Source organism: Neopsephotus bourkii, unplaced genomic scaffold (assembly GCF_033783945.1).
Source record: "Neopsephotus bourkii isolate Nb327-2 ecotype Australia unplaced genomic scaffold, CSIRO-AGI_Nbou_v1 NB_234, whole genome shotgun sequence".
NCBI classification, from domain to species: Eukaryota; Metazoa; Chordata; class Aves; order Psittaciformes; family Psittacidae; genus Neopsephotus; species Neopsephotus bourkii.
The window spans coordinates 19,716,553-19,739,314 of record NW_026900744.1 but is presented as its reverse complement, the minus strand read 5'-3'; the positions used below and the strand labels follow the sequence as shown (position 1 = coordinate 19,739,314).

At 37.5% G+C, this 22,762-nt stretch overlaps 1 protein-coding gene across 3 annotated transcripts in view; it reads left to right on the top strand.

The window, feature by feature from the left end:
- The first annotated feature begins 330 nt into the window (after positions 1-330).
- Positions 331-22,762, top strand: part of TPR (translocated promoter region, nuclear basket protein) — a 40,753-nt gene continuing 18,321 nt past the window's right edge. For all 3 annotated transcript variants that reach the window (XM_061345733.1, XM_061345732.1, XM_061345731.1), the window contains exons 1-27: positions 331-615; positions 4,138-4,242; positions 4,666-4,739; positions 6,258-6,354; positions 6,693-6,796; positions 7,458-7,622; positions 8,378-8,470; positions 8,590-8,670; positions 10,081-10,168; positions 10,659-10,799; positions 11,934-12,025; positions 12,864-13,061; positions 13,571-13,678; positions 14,229-14,455; positions 15,149-15,312; positions 15,709-15,836; positions 15,932-16,080; positions 16,380-16,542; positions 16,965-17,099; positions 17,821-17,961; positions 18,107-18,275; positions 18,733-18,899; positions 19,872-20,024; positions 20,763-20,879; positions 21,449-21,652; positions 21,746-21,930; positions 22,431-22,578. In XM_061345733.1, coding sequence (XP_061201717.1) covers positions 465-615; positions 4,138-4,242; positions 4,666-4,739; positions 6,258-6,354; positions 6,693-6,796; positions 7,458-7,622; positions 8,378-8,470; positions 8,590-8,670; positions 10,081-10,168; positions 10,659-10,799; positions 11,934-12,025; positions 12,864-13,061; positions 13,571-13,678; positions 14,229-14,455; positions 15,149-15,312; positions 15,709-15,836; positions 15,932-16,080; positions 16,380-16,542; positions 16,965-17,099; positions 17,821-17,961; positions 18,107-18,275; positions 18,733-18,899; positions 19,872-20,024; positions 20,763-20,879; positions 21,449-21,652; positions 21,746-21,930; positions 22,431-22,578 — 3,747 coding nt within the window. In that variant the 5' untranslated portion in view covers positions 331-464. The remainder of the gene's footprint in view (positions 616-4,137; positions 4,243-4,665; positions 4,740-6,257; positions 6,355-6,692; positions 6,797-7,457; positions 7,623-8,377; positions 8,471-8,589; positions 8,671-10,080; positions 10,169-10,658; positions 10,800-11,933; positions 12,026-12,863; positions 13,062-13,570; positions 13,679-14,228; positions 14,456-15,148; positions 15,313-15,708; positions 15,837-15,931; positions 16,081-16,379; positions 16,543-16,964; positions 17,100-17,820; positions 17,962-18,106; positions 18,276-18,732; positions 18,900-19,871; positions 20,025-20,762; positions 20,880-21,448; positions 21,653-21,745; positions 21,931-22,430; positions 22,579-22,762) is intronic.

Below are 22,762 nucleotides of genomic sequence, written 5' to 3'. Positions count from 1 at the left end.
AGCGCTGAAGTGGCCAATGCTAGCGCTACATGCAGGCGCCGCTATCGACCTGGCGCAGGTGAATGACGTAACCCAACCCAGACCGGAGCGCGGGAAAGGGGAGTGCAGAAAGGGAGCTCAGCGCCAGGGAAGCCATGCTTTGAATGGCAAAGCAGTAACACCTCCTTCTGCAACTCCTGGACCTACAGCACGCCTTTTGAGGGGCCAGCAGCCTCAGGGCGAGCTTCGAGACGAAGCCTTCAGAACTCTCATGTCGATTTTAGCAGCTTTCTTTCGTACACCAACCCAAAGATCTCCCTTCGCGGAAGCGTTCGCAGACGCGCCGCTTCCGGTCTGGAAAATGACGCCGTGGTTTGGCGGGGCCAGACCAGCGTGCTCGCGCATGCGGCTCTGTGGCGCCTGCGCTGTTGAGCGCGCCACGGCGGGTGCCGGTGAGGTAGGACAGCGTAGGGGCTGCCGCCAAGATGGCGGCCGTACTGCAGCAGGTCCTAGAGAGGGCCGAGCTCTCCAAGCTGCCGAAGCCGGTGCAGGCGAAATTGGAGCGCTTCCTTGCCGATCAGCAGAGCGAGATCGACGGGCTCCGAGCCAGGCATGAGCGTTTTAAAGTGGACAGTGGTGAGTCTGAGGAAGGGGAGCTGGGAGAACGGGGCGGGCCCCGACTTGCTCCGTACGGAGGGGATCGCGTTGACCAAAGGCTGAGCAGTATGTGCTCGTCCCGCTGCTCGGGCAGAGGCAGCGGGCCGGCAGCTTGGCTTCGGATGGGTGGGCTGGGATCAGGCCAGGTGTCCTCCTTTGTGCGTTTTAGCGAGTAGCAATGTCTCGATTCTTTCTGATGAGGAGTGAGGGAGGGCTGGGCCTCAGGGGTCGTTGTTGGCGTCAAAACACTTTCAGGGGACGACGTGGGACTTGTGTGGTGGGTGTGTGCGTCCTCTGGTCGGGAAGGGGCTCTGAGGCGGGCGGGGGGGGGGGGAGGGGAGGGGGGCGTGTCCGTGCAAGGTCCCTTCAGTAGCGACCTGATAGGGTTTTTTCTTTTTCTCTTGTCTAGAAGAGTCGGATTTTGATTTATTTTCTTTTGTAAAGGACTACTCAGGTTTAAAACTACCTTCAGAACGAGCTCGAGCAAGAGCCTTTCATCAGGTTTTTAGCAGGCATTGGTACGCTTCAGTCTGCTTTGGTCATTGTTGTGGAAGAGAAATAATTGTTTGTTTACCCAACTCTCAAATAGGTTTACATTTATACTTTTTCTGATAAATTTCATATTGAAGACCATAACCTTTGTGTGAAATGCTCCTCATAGAAATCAGTGTTTTTATATTAACTTGGAGGTTACTTTGTCATAAATAATAGCAGTAGACAACTTTAGCAGAAATGGGACTAGAGTTTAGATAACTGTAAGCGCTGGAGAAGGGTTGTAAGTATGAGTTAATGTATTGGGTAGGTGACATATTTCTGATGTAAGCTTCCACCTTTCTTTCAATGTTTCTGTTTCTTTAGTGATAAAAGTCTTATTAAGGTAGAATAGTGAAGTGTAATGTTAATTAAAGCATCGCACAGATTTTAACAGGTTAGTCTCGTTCTCATCTTGTGTGGCTGGAAAGGGTGCATTATTAGAGGCTTATAAAAAGTGGAAGCAAGGACAGGCAGCCTGGGAAGAGTACAGGGATGTTGTCCGGGAAGCTAGGGACCAGGTTAGGAAAGCTAAGGCCCAGTTAGAGTTAAACTTGGCTAGAGATATTAAGGATAACAGGAAGGGATTCTACAGGTACATAGCGAATACAAACAGAATAGGAAGAACATAGGCACCCTCAGGAATCTCTCAGGAGAACTAGCTACACAGGATTTGGAGAAGGCTGAGGTTCTGAATGACTTCTTTGCATCGATCTTCTCTGGCAAGGGCTCTGACCGCACCACCCAAGGCTTGGAAGGCAGACGTAGGGACTGTGAGAATGAAGACCTTGGGCCCACTGTAGGAGAGAGGAACATGCACAAGTCCATGGGACCCGATGAAATCCATCCACAGGTCCTGAAAGAGCTGGCAAATGAAGTTGCTAAGCTGCTGGCCACCATATTTGGGAAATCAAGGCAGTCAGATGAAGTTCCCGACGACTGGAAAAAGGGAAATATAACCCCCATTTTCAAGAAGGGGAAAATGGATGACCAAAGGAGCTACAGACCAGTCTCACCTCTGTGCCTGGCAAAATGTTGGAGCAGGTTCTCCTGGAAGGCATGCTAAGGCACATGAAAAACAACAAGGTGCTTGGTGACATCCAGCATGGCTTCACTAAGGGGAAGTCCTGCCTGACCAATTTGGTGGCCTTCTATGATGGGGCTAGGGAGCTGATGGACAGCGGTAAAGCAGTTGATGTCATCTACCTGGAGTTGTGCAAAGCGTTTGACACTGTCCCACACGACATCCTTGTCTCAGAGTTGGAGAGACATCAATTTGATGGATAGATCACTCGGTGGATAAAGAACTGGCTGGATGGCTGCACACAGAGTTGTGGTCATTGGCCAGCTGGAGACCAGTAACAAGGGGTGTCCCTCACGGATTGGTGTTGGGACTGGTCTTGTTTAACATCTTCATCGCTGGCACAGACAGTGGGATTGAGTGCGCCCTCAGCAAGTTTGCCAATGACACCAAGCTGTGTGGTTCGGTTGATATGCTGGAGGGAAGGAATGCCATCCAGAGGGACCTTGATATGCTTGTGAGGTGGGCAGGTGCCAATCTCATGAAGTTTAACCATGCCAAGTGCAAGGTCCTACACCTGGGTCGGAGCGGTCCCAGGCACAGCTACAGGTTTGGCAAAGGAGAGATTCAGAGCAGCCCTGCAGAGAAGGACTTGGGGTGCTGGTCGATGAGAAAATGAACATGAGCCGGCAGCGTGCACTTCCAGCTCAGAAAGCCAACCGTATCCTGGGCTGCATGAAAAGGAGCGTGACCAGCAGGTCAAAGGAGGTGATCCTGCCCCTTTATTCTGCTCTCATGAGATCTCACCTGGAGTATTGTGTGCAGTTCTGGTGTCCTCAACATAAAAAAAACCATAGAACTGTTGGAACAAGTCCAGAGGAGGGCCACGAGGATGATCAGGGGCCTGAAGCACCTCCCATATGAAGATAGGCTGAGAAAGTTGGGGCTGTTCAGCCTGGAATAGAGAAGGCTGCATGGAGACCTCATAGCAGCCTTCCAGTATTTGAAGGGGGCCTATAGGGATGCTGGGGATGGACTCTTCATTAGGGACTGTAGTGCCAGGACAAGGGGTAATGGGTTAAAACTTAAACAAGGGAAGTTTAGATTGACTATAAGGAGGAAATTCTTTCCTGTGAGGGTGGTGAGGCACTGGAATGGGTTGCCCAAGGAGGTTGTGAATGCTTCGTCCCTGGCAGTGTTGAAGGCCAGGTTTGATGAAGCCTTGGGTGAGAGATTGTTTAGTGTGAGGTGTCCCTGCCCATGGCAGGGGTGTTTAAACTTGATGATCTTAAGGTCCTTTCCAACCCGAACTATTATACGATTCTATGATTTCAAATTGAAAGATATGTTAGCAAATATAAGAAATAAAAATCCCTCGGTATTTCCTTAGAATTCCCGTATGCCCGAGAGATGTTGGTTCTTCTTTTGCTGTGTACTTTACATTTAAGCTCAATGATTCAGTTACTGTTTCAGATAACCAAAATTTAGATCTGTGTTTTTTGGGATGGTTTTTCAGTGCTATGGGATACACAGCACAGAGCACAAGAGTTTGTTTTAACATGTTTTAATTAAGAATTTTTTTAAATCCCTTGCTACCTAGGTTTGTCTGGATTTTATTGTATGTGTATAGAAATACACTATAGTTAAAAAGTTTTATGTCGATGAGACCACACTGCATAATTGTTAAGATACAGCATTCTTTAGCTATATTAAGAATGTTAAAGAACTGTGAAAATTAATTAGGTAGTTATTGGAAATATATCCCTTTCCATGCTAACAAAGTATTTTGAGCAGTGTTAATTCGATGTGAAAATGTATCTTTTTGCCCTCAAAAGTACTTTTTTTCTTCATTTCTACTGTAGTCTTATTATTTTTAGATGTATTCTTTATAAATACCATTCTTTATTAAAGGTGTTTATTAATAATGAGGTAACAATGTTATTTTGCAGAACAACAGTACTTTGAAGTAGAAAAGCGCCTGGCTCAGAGTCAGGAGAGGCTTGTAAATGGGACACAAGAATGTCAAACTCTGCGTGAGGAGCTTAAAAAGCTTCGTAAGTATAATGCACATCCTTCATATTGGCCAGGAGATTCATTCTTTAGTCCAGTGTTGTGTTGAAATGCTTAGGTTTTAAATAGGAGTTGAAAATCAACCCAAAACAATTTTTTTATTTCAGCAAGTAGAGTTATGTTTTGCTTTTGTGTTTTGTTGTTTTCTTTAACAGGATTTTTATTCTAATGGAAAAAAAAGCACCCTTGCTTTCGTTTTTTTGTAGTAATAGTAGTACAGTGGGTTATGTATTGATCTTCACAATAAATGCTTCTGCTCTCAGGATTGCCATAGTACTACCTAGTCTATCCATAGTGAAGTGTTTTTAATGTTAATGGAAGTTTTGGCTTATATCGCATTTGGAGAGTGAATTCTGTTATTATGTTACAGTGGGGATCCCTCACTACCTTATGTTTTTATCCAACAGATGATCAGTTGAAGTTACTGAATGAGAAAAATAAAGAGCTTGAAGCTGTTCAGGATCGTAATGCAGCCATTCAGGTACTGGAAGAATTTGACGATAAATTGGAAGACTTGGGTTCACCTGCGTCATTGCCGCATCAGTTTCCAAAGTGGATGTGTCCGTATCAGTGATATACATATTTACATGGCTGTGTGTACAAGAAAATTTTGGGGCTTTTTTAAAGTAAATGCTGGTGTTTTAGTCAAATGAATTACAGGTGAACATATGTCAGAGCAGATGCCTTTATTTCAGTTTGGATAGATTGCTTCATTCTCTCAGAAACATGTGTTGAAGTGACTTTAGCCAAACCTTAAAAACTGAACAATGGTGTGAAGAAGAGTTCTGGTTTTTCCTCCATCCTTTCCCATGCTCTGGCACAGTTGCTTTATGCTTAAAAGTCATGAGGTTGCAGGATGAGTCACTTCAGCTGACTTATCCAGCAGAACACTAGTCTTGGAGCAGGAAGTGAAAACATTACTATTAGATTGATTTGTACACAATGAGAAGACTGATGTGATTGCTTCCTCAGAGGGGCTTACCTGGGCCTAACTGAAGTGGTTTGTACTGGCACATTAGAAAGCAGAGAAAGTAGTATGATTCAAGACTATTGACTTTTATTTGGTTTTTATACTGATTTTTTTACATGTGCTCATTCCTTGGTTACTCTGTTATCTTTTTAAAAATAAAACTTTTCCATAGAATCATAGAGTACTGAGTTGGAAGAGACCTCAAGGGTCATCTGGTCCAACCTTTCTTGGCAAAAGCACAGTCTAGACAAGGTGGCCCAGCATCCTGTCCAGCTGAATCTTAAAAGTTTCCAACACTGGGAATCCACCACTTCCCTGGGGAGATTATTCCAATGGCTGATTGAATTTCAGTTGAGTCTTAACTGTAAAAGCTGTCTTTCGAAGAATATTAAAATTAGATGCAGTTTTGAGTGGTTCCTGTTGCTTGTTTTGGATTTCTGTTAGGCCTTCAGTTTGTTTCATCTGCTCTAAGTTAAACAATTTTCATTCCAATCTTCATTCAAATACAGCTAGAACCAGAGCGAGTCTTGTGGGAGTCTCGATCTCTCCAAGCCAATTGAAAAACAAAGACATAAAAACTGCCTATTCAGTATGCTGGTCCTGAAATCTCTGTGATACTTCTTTCGTCTTTACTAGTGGTATTCTCTCATGCTTTGATACTGGCATTTCACATTTAAGCACAAAGGGGCAGCTGGATATCAGTATTGGTGATTTATGGGGGAAAAAAAAAAAACATTAATTAAAATTATTAGACACTAGAAGAAAGAGTCACATTAACCTGCATTTGTTTGAATTACATTGCCCAACATGGTAGAAAAAATGGAAACAGCCATGCTTTCAGAATTTATAGTTAAGACTGATTCAGCTGCCCACTATAAAAGCCTTTTATCCCATTTTTCAGTGGCTGGGGTAACTTATTGTGGTTTTAGCATATTTCTCTGTGACGGTAAGTATAAATAGTGACTCTAAACTGTTAGTGAAAGCCAATCATGTTTTTTATTGCTCTTTTCATTTATTTTTTTTTTTCAGAGCCATTTAAGTAGAGAAAAAGAAGAACTGGAAGCTGAAAAGAGAGATTTGGTTCGAACAAGTGAAAGACGATCTCAAGAAGTTGAACATTTAAATGGTATAGCCAAGAACATATTAACAAAATAATTCACATGGATTTGCTAAATACAGTTGAACTGGTATGGAGTACCTAGTTTGTATAGGCAGTCCCAAATAATGGAAAGAAAACAGTATTCAGAGAAGGAGAAACAAGGCAGGAAATTACCATGCTAATTGTAGAAAAACACAGCAGTTTGATGCTTGGTTTTATAGGTATAAAAACATACATTTTACAGTATCTTATTGCGCAATATGCATTATGGGTTGCCTGTTCTTGTTCTTTACAATTTGAATAAACCGAATAAGTAAAACTGTTACACAATTAGCTCTTTTTAACACTGCTTTCACTCCTTCTAGAGGATGTTAAACGCTTAAATGAAAAGCTTACAGAAACAAACACAGAAAAGGTGAAACTTCAGTTGAAGTTGGATGAACTTCAAACATCAGATGTTTCCATGAAGGTGAGTAGTACTTTACATGCGCAGTACATGTTAATGTTCTAATAAGTAGTTGTTTGTGTGACGTCTTAATTTTCTCATTATTGAGTTTGAAAGTAGGTTGCGTGCACTCCTGTTATTTATAACAAATTATTTTATTCTGAAACTGGTGGCTGTGTCTGGAAGAGAGACATATCTATAGAAGGCAAAAGGGCGTCAAGTTGGGCAGGCATATCCAAGCCTCATGGATGGCAGTGGTGGCTCCTGCTATCCACTAGGAAGGACTCCAGGTCCGTGAAGGCAGGTAGAAAGGAGAAAAGTAGTTATTTGTGAACCTGCAGAATTTCTCTGTTGTCAGAACAAACTATAAATAGCTGAAAGTGAGGAGGAAAGCAGAAAAGAGGAGGAAGGCTTTGATACCTTAGTTTGTTTCCTCTATCTAGATGTTAATCTAGTTCCCACCTAATGTAAACTTTGAGAAAACTAGCTCAAGCTTCAAGAAATTTTTGTAGTTTTAGACTGGTAAGTTAGTATTACCAATATAATATGGAACACTGCCTGTCATTATGTGATATTTAGCATATTACAATACATTTTTGCTGTTCCTACTTTGATCGTAGTTCTTTGATTAGCTCCTTATTTTCTGTGGAAAGGATACAATTACATTATACAATTTTCTTTTTAGTACCGTGAGAAAAGGTTGGAGCAAGAAAAAGAACATCTACAGAATCAGAATGCATGGCTGAATGCTCAGTTGCAAGCCAAAACAGAGGAACTTCTACATACTGCCAGGGAGAAAGGCAATGAAATCTTGGAACTTAAATGTAATCTGGAGAACAAGAAGGAGGAGGTAGTGTAATTACTGAGTGCTTTTGCCATTTCTTAGAAATTACAACTCCTGATTAACTGTACTAAACAAACCTGAGTACTTCAACATGAGTAAAAAAAGTATGTTTTGTAGTTAATAGGGAGATGTTCTTTCTTTTAGCTTGTAATTTTTAAGGAATATATATAGTTACCATTATCTAGAGTAGAAAAGTCAAAGATTTTAATTATAAACTAGAAATTTTGGAGTTGCTGATAACAAAGCTATATAAAGGTATAATGCTGTTAAAATGTACAGGAATACAGGAGCAGAAATATCTGACTCAACATTCTTTGCAGAGTGGGAAGATGATATTTTTGTTTTCCTTCAACAAAATACATGGCAGAGTCAGTGGCTGAGTTTTGAAAATACTTCGCTTCAGTGAGATTCTGTTTGGGTACCTAAGCAGTTTCTTTAACAACTAGCAATTGGGCAGATTTTCTATGGCACTTCAGCTCCACTGAGGCTCATGGCTTTATTTGATTATGCACAATTGGAGCAATTTGGGAATTCTCGTTTTTTCTTTTAACTGAATGCATGGGAACAAAGTCTGTTAGAAAATGTAAGAATTTAAATTCTTTCTGGAACACGTTTGGGTTTTGTTGGTTTTTGTTTGTTTGTTGTTTTGTTGTTGTTGTTGCTTTTGGTTTGGTTTGTTTCTTTTTTTTAAGTAAAAAGCAATGAGATGGGCAATTTCCAAGACAAGCTTATACATATGTTCTCATTTATTCTTTGAACAGGTTTCCAGAATGGAGGAGCAGGTAAACAGCTTAAAACAGTCACAGGAAAATCTTCAGAAGCAAGTTGAAGACCTTTTGAATAAACTGAAGGAGGTAAGACAACTTGAAATATATTTGAAACAGCATTACAGTTGCTTATACAAATTACAAATTGAAAATCAGATGTGTGAAATAGAATTGAATGCTCACCCATCCTGTCTCTAATTTACTAGGCAAAAGAACAGCAAGCTGGTATGGAGGAAAGATTTCACAGTGAACTGAATGCCCACATAAAATTATCCAATTTGTATAAGGTGAGTTTATGGGTTCTAAATGTGTTATTACTAATACTTGGCACTGAATCATAGCATTTAGTGTAATGCAGGCCAGTTTTGATTTTGCTGGGTTTTCTTCCCCACGAAGTGTGGATGTGGGGAAAACATTGGAAAACGTTGTGAAACATACAAGATTTTTTCTTTGCCACTGTCTTAGGCAGCATTTGAAATCTTGCATTGCTTGGATCATTTTGTAGATTAAACAGAATCGGGTTACAATAGTAACTGTTCTGAGTCACTGTTTTGAGGCTGGGCATAATCATGTGATTATGTCTTATGTTGTATTGGGAAATAAAGGTTTGTATGTAAAATAGAACTATGCAAGAGGTTTTTCTGAATTTGGTTAGTGGAAGTTGATTTCAAGTAACACTGGAGGTATTAGTGGCCTGATTATGGCACAGCTGAATGGCATGTATTGTGGCAAACAGGTACCATGTAAACAATTTTTGTTAGTTTTGTCAGCTCAAAGAAAATACCTCGTAGCATATTGACTAAGAAAAAGCTAAAGAGGACACGTAATTGCTTTTCAGTGTACACATATTAGATTTGTAGGTTAATGAATTTTGTCGCCTGATTGTTTTTGCTTAGATACCCACATAAACATTCTACCCTGTTTAATTTCTAGCTCAAAATTAATACTTTAGTCACTTGTAAACTGATGTCCCTTCATTGAACAGTATGTCAGTAGCTTACTTTTGTGGAGCATAATGCATTATCACTTAATTCAGTTTTGTTGTGGTGGTTATTGAGGATTTGTTTTGGAGATTTAGAATCATTGATTTGAAGGGTTTGTCTCCTGCTTAACGTACAGTTTGCTGTATGCTTTTAACTGCTGACATTTGTCTGACCTGATACTAAAAGCATTGAGACTGAGTGCCTTCCTGTGGGAACTTACTCTGAGATTTTGGAGATTGGCAAAAGTTGAATCAACTTTGTTTCAGTTCTCTCTGAACTTGCAGAATTGCTGAAGTACTGCATTTGTGAGATCTCTGACTAGAAGCAAAAAAACTTGAACTGTTTGTACAAGATTCCCTAAAAATACCAAATTTTTCAGATTCATCCAAGTCATGGACTCCATATTTCTCCATTTGCTTAAGTGAGAGAAAGAACAAAGCCAGTACCAGCCATGAAGCAGCTAAAAGGCATACATTTTATTTGGATTTCTCATAGCAAATCAGTATCTGATACTTCTTACTCTCAGATGGGCAGTTTGCATCCAAGTGAGACTGAATCCAAGTGGAAAGAGAATTGTCCAGTTTAGATTAATCTTTCAGCATTTTACTAAAAAAACCCTGCTTGTTTATGATTTTTAGTCAGTTTGAGCTTTCTTATAAAAATATAGTCACTATTGATATGTACTGAAAGGTTAAATAAAATGCTTCTATTTAGAGTGCTGCTGATGACTCAGAGGCAAAGAGCAATGAACTGACAGGAGCAGTAGAAGAGCTGCACAAACTCCTGAAGGAAGCAGGTGAAGGTAAGCTGTGAGTGAGAAATGGCAAATAAAACAGAACAGTTGTGCTTCTTTGTAACTACCTTGATGCATTTACGAAAGGAATTTCATTGGTCTTTTGGGATGGTCAATGTCACTTTGTAACAAAAATTTTATGTGACTAGTTGAATGTATTTGGAGAGGAGTGTGGGGGAACTATTTTCAAATGTTAACTGGAATTTTACTTTGGATTCTGATGAGAGGATCTAATTTTGCAAGATACGTCTTCATTTTAGTTTCCTCTTTTAGATTCCTTTTCACTGATAAAAGGACAGTTTATATTTTAGCCCTTTTCTAAACAAAGGTGATAGACAGCAGTTCATGCTTCTGTCATGTTACTGAGTTTTCTTACCAGCATGCGCTGCAGATCATATAAAGTTAAAATTTAAGATACATGTGTACGTTTTGATAATTTTAAAAGAAAATATTAAAAACAACCACAACACAGCAAACTGCTTGTCTGATTTAATTTTAGCAAATAAAGCTACACAGGAGCATTTGGTTGAAGTGGAAGAGTCAAAAGCTGTAATGGAAAAAGAACTGAGGGAGAAGATCAGTAAACTGGAAAAGGAGCTGGAGAATGCTAATGATTTACTGTCTGCTACAAAGCGGAAAGGTAGGGATAACACTGGGAAGTAAAATCTTTATATCATGTTTCATAGAATCATAGAATAGTTAGGGTTGGAAAGGACCTTAAGATCACGTGGTTCCAACCCCCTGCCATGGACAGGGACACCTCACGCTAAACCATGTCACCTGAGGCTCTGTCCAACCTGGCCTTGAACACCACCAGGGGTGGAGCATTCACAAATTCCTTGGGCAACCCATTCCAGTGCCTCACCACCCTTACAGTAAAAATTAATGAAAATATTCTGCTGAATTTCTATAGGAAGTAAATATATATATATATATGAAAGTACTTCTTTTTTTTTCCTCTGCCACAAAAGTGCATTTCTGTTTAAATGTTTTTTGGAAGTTCTTTTGTTAATCTGACTTACTTACCTTTTAAAAGAAAAAGGAGAGGAAACAATACCTTGAGGCTGAATCATCAGGTAATAAGAATGATAACTATAATTATCTTCCTCTTTAAAAAAAAAAAAAAGGCAACAGACAAAGCTCTCTCCTTAAATTTACATTTAACATTAAGTCTTGCTCAGTGTTTTTTGGGGATTTTTTTTTGTTTTTGTTTGGGTTGTGGTTTTTTGTGGTTTTTTTGTTTGTTTGGGGTTTTTTGTTTCTTTTTTGTGGAAAATAATTGTTTGCTTCATGTAAGTGATTTCTAAAGGAAAGAGAGAGCAGAGGAGGAAGGAACAGAGGCATGAAGTATGTTTGCTAAATTGCTGTGTTAATTTACTGAAAATAAACCAGTGTTCTGCCACTCCAAACCTCTGGTAGTTTGCTAAGAAATCTAATGTTAAGCTTTGCTCCAGCTGTTTCAATTGCTTATGTTCAGAAATGATCTAAAGTTTAACAGTCTAATAGCAAAATCTTTTAAGCATTTCAGACTAGTCAGAGATGTTGATAACCTATGATGTGGAATATTTTATGTAATACCAGTAACTTGCACATGTGTATGTATAATATAGGTTGCAGAAAACTCTTAAACCAGTAACTTTTAAAGGCTTAAAATAATAATTTGAAATACAGTAATTATAAAGCACAGAGGTGTATGAAGACATTCTTTATATTAATAACATTTATGATGGGAATTATTGCAGCTTTTTAATAGTAATTGGCATTATTTCTTCAGGAGCCATATTGTCTGAGGAGGAGCTGGCAGCTATGTCTCCCACTGCTGCAGCAGTAGCTAAAGTAGTCAAGCCTGGAATGAAGTTAACTGAGGTAAGTGAAAAGAAACTCTTCGATTTCAAGGCCCTTATAATGCCAGTAGAGATATGCTAGTAATGCAAGGTTGCAGCTTTCATTTACTATTTTGGATTTAATGTAATGCATGAGTGAAGTCAATCAAATCTTTTTGTTTGAGGGAGACTTTACTAGCTAAGTCACTGGGATATTTTTCAACATACCTTACAGCTTTTCTTCAGTATATCAAGATATTTTTAGGGTCTTTAAGTTCTTTTTCTGAAATACGTGCATGTAAACTTATTTTCTGTATGTGTTTTTGGCAGGAGCCTTTCTTTTTTCTTATTTGCATGTTTGTTTTAATCTGTGCTGCTGTGCATTTGGCTTTTACTTGCAGAAAAACATAACATAATGACAAGTCAGGCATGCTTTAGAGGGTTTTTTTGCAGTTCTGTTTATGAAATTTGTATTTTTATTTGTCTGTCATTCTGTCTAGACATTAAAATACTTTTGTGCTTGCTGTTTTCTTTTGTGATACAAGTTTTGATATTTCTAGTCTTTTAACTTGCCCAAGATTTGTCCCTTTTATATATATTTTCTTGATTGCATACTATTTCACTATAAAAACATGCTATTTTAAAATTAATATGAATAACTGCTTTGCCCTGGTATGAGTCCTAAAAACACATTGTTTTGAAAGTCCAACTTGTTTTTCTGAATTAACTAGTTTTAGAGCTGTATGAAATTATACTGCTGTAAGGTATAAATTGTGTAATTACGAGCAACCTTTTTTTTTTTTAAGAAGTCTGTGCAGATGTATCTAAAACAAACCACAACAACAAAAAAAAAGCTCAACCCAAAACTCTTTTTGTTGCAGCTGTACAATGCATATGTAGAAACTCAGGATCAGTTGCTTTTGGAAAAGCTGGAGAATAAGAGAATCAATAAATATTTGGATGAAATAGTGCAGGAAGTAGAAGCCAAAGCACCAATCTTAAAACGTCAGCGTGAAGAATTTGAGCGTTCCCAAAAAGCTGTTGCTAGTCTGTCTGCAAAGCTTGAACAGGCTATGAAGGTCAGTATAAAAAAAAAGGACCTTGTAAAACTATGGGTAAAAATGTTTTTTTAAATTTCTTAGTAGCTGTTAGTAAATGTATAAAATAGATCTTTTAATCAACTTTTGTTGAAAAAATCTGTTGAACTTTCTAGCTTGCGATTTATTAGGCTGTACAAAGTATTTCACAAACCCAACATCTTTTTCAGAGTTTTTTTAGAGTGAAGGCTTAAATATGGCGACTTAAAATCCCCGATTTTCTGGGAACGTAGAATTCCTTACGAGCAAAATTAGCATTTGTCCTGCCAAAGAAATAAAATTGGACTTCAGTGTTTGCTTCCCATTAATTTTAATACATACACTAATACAGCATAAAAGAGCGTGGCTTTTGAATCCTAAATCTGTAGAGTTTAATCTAATGTAATGAAGCACAGTTTGAATCACAAGGCATGTCTTTGATGTTGTGTTACTGAAAAAGAATGTGTTTAAGCAAAATTGCTATGTGTTTCTTAATGTTCATATGCTTGCAGGAAATCCAGCGATTGCAGGAGGATGCTGATAAAGCCAATAAGCATGCCTCTCTGCTTGGAAGAGAAAACCAGAGACTGGAAATACAAGTAAAAGATCTTTCACAGCAGGTAGAACAAATGTTGCTCTGGTTAAAATGTACTATTGCAGTTTATTTATTAACGTGTTGCTGAATTTCTGAATTTTACTTGGAAGTTCTGTTCAGCCAAAGTTATGTAGAGTTTGGTTGTCATAAAAGCTTTAGTGATGTTAAAACCTTCTCCTTGGGACAACGTGGCATTTACATTTCTGCTTACAAAACTGTAGTAAGTGATGAAAAATGCAACAAGCAATGATGCTTTAAGATAATATGGTTAAACATTTGACATGGAAAACGTGAGTGTGTGTGTGAATATATAATTCATAACTTCTTTGTTTGATGGGAATGTTTTGGGGTGTATGCAGAGCTGAGCACAGACTATCCACTTCTGATCTTGATATGGTTTTCTTTTGCTGAACTGTTTTTTTGCATAATATAATCATCTTACAAGGATTTATAGAGTGTAATAGTTTTTATATTGTAGGAAAAATACTTAATTTCTAAGTACTTTGTATCTAATACTGTTTTCCTAGTGAACTTTCAAGTCTGTGCAAGTCTTACGCTAGAATATTCTCTTTCAGATTCGTGTGCTTTTAATGGAACTTGAAGAAGCTAGAGGCAATCATGTGATTCGTGATGAAGAAGTGAGTTCTGCTGACATCAGTAGCTCTTCTGAAGTGATATCTCAACATCTAGTCTCTTACAGAAATATTGAAGAACTTCAGCAGCAGAATCAGCGTCTCTTAGTGGCTCTTAGGGAGCTGGGAGAGGCTAAAGAAAAAGAGGAGCAAGAAACAACATCATCTAAGTAAGTTATCTCTTCTCATAAACTGCTTGTACTATGTAGTAACAGGGATTTATTCAAATACTTTTCAGATTTTTGCTTCTGATTGAGTGCACATGCATATACAAGTGCACATATGCTGATGAGCAACTATGTAATTCATAAAGGCAAATTGTTATTAGCATTGTTTTCAGGTTTAGATTAAAAGGGCTCTGTATCAGCATATCATGTAATAGGTCCTCTCATCAAAATCAAAAGTAAAAATGATTGTCCATCTTTTTAGCGGATTTCACACGACAGAGCTGGTTTTCAAAAAAGAAAGATAAGCTTTCATTCCCCATAGCTGAATAGAAAATTGAAATGTTCATATTATACACTAGCTGGATATATATATATGTGGATAATGCCCACAGATAATGTGATTCCGTATTAAAAGCTCTTAGTCTGATTCTCTGCTCATGCTAATGACTGTTTGAAGGTGTTCATATAAATAGAATTGCATCTGTTCTGCTTTTCATGAAAGAGGTCTGCTTTCTTTGGCATCTTCAAATGGCAAGCCCAAAGGGCAATATTTCTGTAAGTTTGCTCAAAAAACTCAGCATTGCTTAGCTTTCGAAGATGCTATAAATGTAAACCGGAGCACTGGATACAAAATGCAGGGGTATCTTACTATGCCTTGCTGATTATGCTACTGAAAACAGCTGTTGTTGGTTTCAGAATTTCTGAGCTTCAAAGTCAGCTTGAGGAAGCTCTCAATGAGCTAGAAAAACTGCGTGAATCACGTCATCATCAATTGCAGCTTGTTGAGTCTATAGTTCGTCAGCGGGATATGTTCCGTATATTGTTGGCACAGACAACAGGAGCTATCATTCCTTTGCAAGGTAAGCATCATGTTTCTGCCTCATTGAAGAAGAAAAAAAAAAAGTAATTTGTTACAAGTTTTCAGTAATGTGCTGTAATGGTACCTACTAACTTCTCTTAATCTGGTATTCAACTTTTACCTTTACTCACTGGAAACCCCATGAATTTGGATTTAGACATTTTTACAGTACAATAACTTCTTGCAAAATAATAACCATAATAACCGGCGTGTGGTGCTGACTATGTATATTCTGGTAGTATATTGTAGATATAAAGAATTAATTGCTCAGGAAATCAAGACTTTTCTAGCAATACAGTATTAGTTTTAGCCATATTTTGGCATGGTTATATTATCTTCTGCTTTGGCAAGCATTTATTCAGTTACTACCTTTAAAATCCTCTTTTTCTTTTCTTAGCTTCAGGTATGTTACCAGAGGAGATGTCTCTTACATCTACTCCAAAGCGCTCAAATTTACCTCAGGCCATGTCAACTCCTGCTTCAGAGTCAGTGGAGACTCTGGAGGCTAAGGCTGCACTTAAGCAGGTATATTTTCCAATAAATGTTGTAGAAAGCTATCACTGTGGGTTGGTCTTTTTTGTTTTTCTTGTAAGCACTTTAATGTCTGTTCTTTGATACAGTTACAGGAAGTTTTTGAGAACTATAAAAAAGAAAAGGCAGAGAATGACAAGTTGCTGAATGAACAAAATGAAAAGCTTCAGGAGCAGGTCACAGACTTGAGGTCACAGAATGCAAAGATATCTACACAGCTGGAGTTTGCTTCCAAGCGGTAAATCAGCTATCTTTTTTCATTACCTTATGTATGTGTTCTTTGTCGATAGGATCATGTTGACTGCCTGATACCATTTGCTTAATAAGAGTTGCCATTTTAATATTTATCTATTCTGTTAAAGAACACAAAGGAAATAGTTAAGATAGGATCAAGAATACGTCTTCTAGTTGAGTGAGCCAGATGTGAAAACTGATGCACAAGAGCACGAAATGTAGCTGTGTACATACGCTTTTTTGCAGTTAACATCAAGCAATTTAATGTGGCAAACATACTTCTCTTTGTTGTTCCTTGTGAAGTTACGAAATGCTGCAGGATAATGTTGAAGGGTATCGTCGAGAAATAACTTCTCTGCATGAAAGAAACCAGAAACTCACAGCAACAACTCAGAAGCAAGAGCAGATAATTAACACTATGACTCAAGACCTGAGGGGAGCTAATGAAAAACTGGCAGTGGCAGAGGTTAGTAGTACAGTGTGTTATAGTGCTAAATACTCCAAGTTAGGACTAGAGTTTTTCTTATGACTATCTTGAAAGCTGTCAGAAACTTGAATGTGTGGCTTTTTGAGTGCATTAGCTATTAAATTTGTAAAAGCTTGTGTGGTTGTATATTTGGTTTATATACTTGTAACATTCTGCAAAATATCTCAAGTACTACTTGAAGATGTAAAAACACTCCAAGAGTGTTTCAATTTACAGAGGAAGACAATGTGATTAGTCACACTGCAGTGTTCTCATTCTTCCTGGCTTAATTTGCATGAGTTTTGATTTACTATCTATAATCTTAAAGCTTTTTTTTTTTTTTAATTAACTAATCATAAGATTAATGGAAAGATTTGGGATTAATAACAAAGTGCTTATTATTCTTATTTGCCATCTTAAAGGTGAGAGCAGAAAACTTAAAAAAAGAGAAAGATATCTTGAAGATGTCAGATGTGCGTTTGACTCAGCAACGTGACTCTCTGTTAGTTGAACAAAGAGGACAGAACTTGCTGCTTGCTAATTTGCGAGCTATTCAGGTATGTGGCATTATTCTCATGTGCAAGTTTTTTGTCTGTCTTTCAGAGTTTTCCATAAATGCCCCTAGAAATCTAATAAAACAGTCATGGTATTGGGTCATTTTTTTGTTGTTGTTTTTATGGGGGGTTTTGGGGAGTGATTTTTTGTTTCCGATTGCCACTGAACATAAAATACTTGAGCTACTTGTTTAAGCAAGTTTGTTACTCCTGTCTTACAATATGATACTCTCTTATTTACTTGGGCAAAGTCTGGAAAATTTTGAGTTGTTGAGAAGGGTTTTCACAATAAACTGGAAATAAAACATGGAACCAAAATTAAATGAAAAAGTCTATATATGAATTTTTGAAAGCAAAATCTACTAGTTGCTGCCTTGGTAGTTTAGTTTTCTAGTATTTTAGGGTGTATTTATGCTTTTATATTTTCTATTGTATATTGACTCTCAGAGTATAAATACTTAAGGTTGCATATTTTATCATGACTGAATTCTGTTTCTGCACTAGACCTTTTAGGTTTCTTTAATCTCAGGAATTGCATTGCATGTGTAATAGATTTTTTTTCTAACAATACTATCAATATTCTTAAATCTTTCAAAACTAAGTCATAGATTTTAAGTGCTACTTTTTGTAATTTTCTTTATCTGCCTACTGTTGTTTGCTCCCTGCAGTAATTGTTTTATAGATTACTTTATTCTAAGTATTGTGTATTATGGTCTTTTACCAGGGAATACTGGAGAAGTCTGAGACAGATACAAAACAAAGGCTCAATAATCAGATAGAAAAGCTAGAGCGTGAAATATCTCAGCTGAAGAAGAAACTAGAAAGTGAGGTGGAACAAAGACATTCCCTTGCCAAAAATCAAGAGGTAAGTATAAATAACCTAAACTTATTTCAGTGAAAATAAAGCCACAGTTTTATGGCTTAGTGCATTGTTTTTCATCTGTGAAACTTACAAACGTAGCTGGTCTTTGTGCCATTTGTGAATAATTACAAGAACCTTGTGTTTTCAGGTTCATATCCTTGATCTTAAGAGGCAACTTGAAACTGAGACAAACCGTCACATTAACACGAAGGAACTTCTAAAGAATGCCCAGAAGGAAACTGTGATGTTGAAACAGCAGCTTAACAATACAGAAGCTCAGTTAACATCTCAGTCATCACAGAGGGCTCCAGGGAAAGGTTAAGATGTTTTTCTACATTGAATTTCTCTTTATGTTAAATATTTCTGTCTGTAGAATGGTAAAATTCACAATAATTTAGAATTAGGAGGCAAGTACACTAAATAATAAACCTCAGCATTATTACAGTCGCATACTAAAACAAACGATAACCAGGATTATTTACTAAAGTGAAATTCATGTCCAAGCAGCCTTTGACAAAGGGGAAAGATAAAGCAAAACTTTTATTAATGGATCCCTTATTAATTGAAAGAACTGAACTCTTATTAGGTTCCTTGTTTTTAAATAGCCAATTTTATTGTAAGCCACTATTGTGGTTAAGGCTGATAGTTTAATTTAGAGAAGCTTTGTAGCAGTGATGTTTTTTTCGTGTTACTAGATTTTAGTTTTTAACAGAACAGTGGTTTAAAAAGCTGAATTAAACTTCATCAGTTAATGAATGTATTCTAATACTATAGGTCAGCCTAATACAAATGAAAATGTGGATGATCTTGTAAGTCGACTAAGACAAGCTGATGAACAAGTTAATGACCTGAGAGAGAGACTCAAGACTAGTTCTAGTAATGTGGAACAATACAGAGCCATGGTTCTTAGTCTAGAGGAATCCCTTAATAAGGAAAAACAAGTAAGTAGTTACCATTGTTTGTTAAACAAGAAACAAAATGAAAGGGTTTGTTTTTTTTGGTGATTTGGTTTTTTTTTTGTACTACAGTACAGTCTGTAGGACTTAAAGGAATTACAGAAAAGCTGATCATTTTAAAAGACATTATAATGTAATGTAGTTAGACCATATCTTAGAAAGCTTTTAATAATGAAAATGCTATACCTTTTTGCACCATGGTTTTAAAATGCGGGATTGTAGATTTTACTCAAAGCTGTATTCTGCCAATGTCCACCTACAAAAGAGGGGATTTGACTTTTTAAAACTCTTGCTTGTTATAACCCTGTGATCAGTGGTTAAAAACATTATGTAGCTCTCAATCAAAAGCAGTTAAATTCATACCTTCTTGCATCGCTGATGACCTTACTGATAGCAAAGAACACTCTGTATGTGGTGTTCGTGGGAAAAGCTTGAGAATGACCTTCCAATCTCTCATACACTCCACCAAGATAATACAGAATGAAGGCTCTTTTCCAAGTCACTCAGCATATCAAAATAAGATAGGTTGGTGAAAAGAATTCGTATAGTCTGCAAAAAATAAAGTGTCACTAGACAGTGGAGTGCTGTTTGTCTAGTATCCAAGTTCTCTAGCTGTCTCTGTTACTATAAAAATTTCATTGTGGCTTGGTATGCTTTAACAATATTACAAGTTCTAGTGTGTAATAGAGATACCCTGGCTACTGCAGATTTGACTGCAGTCACCTTAAACTCTTCTTAGGTGTACTTCATGAGGTATAACAGCTTTGAATAGAGGAAATGGGGGAAGGGGAAAAAAATCAATGTTATTCATGGTTCTCCAAATCTTCAGTGGTGTTGTTCTAAATGAGATGCTGAGAATAGTTATTCTGATTTAAAATTGTTAATAAAATACTGGGTTTACATCAGACTATCATATTTAAAGGAAAAAATATTGATCTCTTGCGGATTTTAATGAAGGTGACAGAGGAAGTTCGTGCAACAGTTGAAGCTCGTCTGAAGGAGTCTTCAGAGTATCAAGCACAGCTAGAAAAGAACCTGATGGAGTCAGAGAAAGAAAAGCAAGAACTGCAAGAGGAGAAGCGTAAAGCTGTGGAGAGCATGGAACAACAGGTATGCACTGAATTCCCCCAACCTTTAAACTCACTTGTAGGGAGTCCACAAGAATGTGCTTTTACATAATTCCATAAGCTGTTTTTTTCTTTTTGTTTTTTTCCACAGTACTGTAGTGTCACAAACTAAATCTTTTAGAATGTACAAAAGGCTAACTAAATTTGTGAGAGGTTTGTAAGGATGAGTAGTACATTAACCTTACCACTTTGTTAGGGTGATTGTGTATTTAAAGCTGTCATTGTCTTGCTGAACTTTGAGCAGTCTGTAGAAAAAACATGAGTAAAAGCCTGTGAGAAAGGTTTCAGAAAACTCTTTTTCATACGTGAGCCAATACCAGTTTTGTAACATGCACGTCTTTTAAAGTCAGAGTGGGTAATGCCCTTATTTGTCTGGTTTATATCTGGGCTTTTATTGAGGTTGAAAGAAACAAGATGACTGCAGCTATAGTTACTGCAGGCCCAAATCTGAAATAACAGCAATATATTTTTACCAGGAAAGAGTTCTGTATATTAATAAGTCAAAATCTTGAAAGTATTTCTCTTTTTTAAAAAATACTAATTTTAATCTAAAAATAATAAAATAACCACCCTTTGGTTCTACATTGTTCTTGATGGTCTACATTCAAATCCTTGCTGTGTTCAGTACTCTGTAAAATACTTTGCTGTTTAGTTTTGGTTTTATTCCTGTTTTGTTTTGTTTTGTGTCGTTTTTGTTCTTCTCCCTCCCCCATCACTGTAGCTAGCGGAACTAAAGAAGAGTCTGTCAACCGTGCAGTCGGAAGTTCAGGAAGCTCTTCAGAGAGCCAGCACAGCTTTAAATAATGAACAGCAAGCCAGACGTGACTGCCAGGAACAAGTATGGGAGCATTTGTATTTGTAGTATTTGTAGTATTTGCCTATTTTAGCTAGAGGTAGTAAACTTCTGATGGTTGTTTGGGGTTTTTTTTAAATGACTGATAGTTTCTCAGTTGAACTGAAAACATTTTTTAAAGGTAGTACTGCTAATCAGAGACTTTTGGAGACAAGGGAAGTGCTGAAGGAGCACATTCTTTATTTTGTGAACAGCTGCTTATTTAATGCTTTATTCTTCTACCTGATGAAAGTAGTAATGTGAGTTAAACTGACTTTGAACACAAAGTTGCGCTGCAAGCACAGTTTGTGTCACATTTAAGAAAACAACAGAAGGCGCAGTGGATCACTGTTTCTACGGTCTGTTTCGTTATGTAAAAAAATTGATTGGGGAGTGTAATTAAGTGTTTTTAGTGAATTGCTACCTCTGGCCACCCAAAGACCTATTTCAAATTCTAATTTTTCTTAATAATTTAAGGGAAACATTCTAAGCTGATCTGGGGGTTATTTCTTTGTACATATAAAAATATAACATTAAAGTTAATAAAGTCTTATTTTTTATATATTTTTCCGCAGGCAAAGATGGCTTCTGAAGCTCAAAATAAATATGAACGGGAATTAATGCTTCATGCTGCTGATGTTGAAGCATTACAGGCTATTAAAGACCAAGTTTCCAAGAACACAGCAGTAAGGCAGCAACTAGAGGAAGCTGCTCAGAAAGCTGAGTCTGAATTGTTAGAGTGCAAAGCCTCCTGGGAAGAGAGAGAGAGAATGATCAAGGTGTGATTGTCCTTATGGTTTCAGTGTTCTGTTTTTTTTAATTAACAGAAATTCAGCCAAAGGCTTCACATCTACTGAACAATTTTGTTGTAGGATGAAGCTTCAAAACTTGCATCCCGCTGTGAAGATTTGGAAAAACAAAATAGATTATTACACGAACAGCTGGAAAGTCTGAGTGATAAGATGGTGACTTCTATGAAGGAAGCCATGCCAACTGCAGTAAATGTTTCTCTCAATGAAGAAGGCAAATCCCAGGAACAGATCTTAGAAATTCTTAGGTAAATTTATCTCTGGGCTCCTTCCCTCAGTGAGTGTAAATTAGTTGCCACATTTAATCGTTCTGTATTACTTTATATTTGAAGGTCCCATCCAACATGGTATTCTATATTTCGCTTGATGTTCCTTCCAATCTGGTATTCTGGGATTGATAACATATAATATTTTAGCACTTTTTTGCTAGGCAGCAGCTGGTTGTACTGCATCAGTAACAATACAGGAGATTCCTTTCTACTCGTAGGAAAAAACTGTGAGTCAATTACAACAGGAAACTAAATCAGATTTTAGCAAATTTAATTGGCAAGAAAGTTTCTAGAAGTGATTTTTTTCTCATTGTGGTTTTTAGTGGGTTTATGTAGATTTTCAAGATTTATCTAGGATTTTTTATCTTTGTGAACCAATTCCTATACTCAGTAAATCTACAGATAAAAGATGCTTAAACTTAAAATGTTTTGTCTTGCATATTCATTGACATGATGTATTCTTAATTTTTGCACTGCAGATTTATACGTCGAGAAAAGGAGATTGCAGAAACTAGATTTGAGGTGGCTCAGGTGGAGAGTTTGCGTTATCGTCAGAGAGTGGAGCACCTAGAAAGGGAACTCCAGGAGCTGCAAGACAGTCTCAATGCTGAGAGGGAGAAGGTGCAGGTATGGTTGGGTGTTATTGCTTATGAATTCAAGAAGTAGAGAGGGCTGTTCTGTGCCCGGAAATGAAATACTGGAAGAATTGGGAGCTTTTAAACTGGGGTTACTATATAGCTAAGTGGAGAATCTTTTTCTGAGTCCTGTGAAGCAGTGTGACAATTCCAAAATTGGATAAATAGGGAAAATA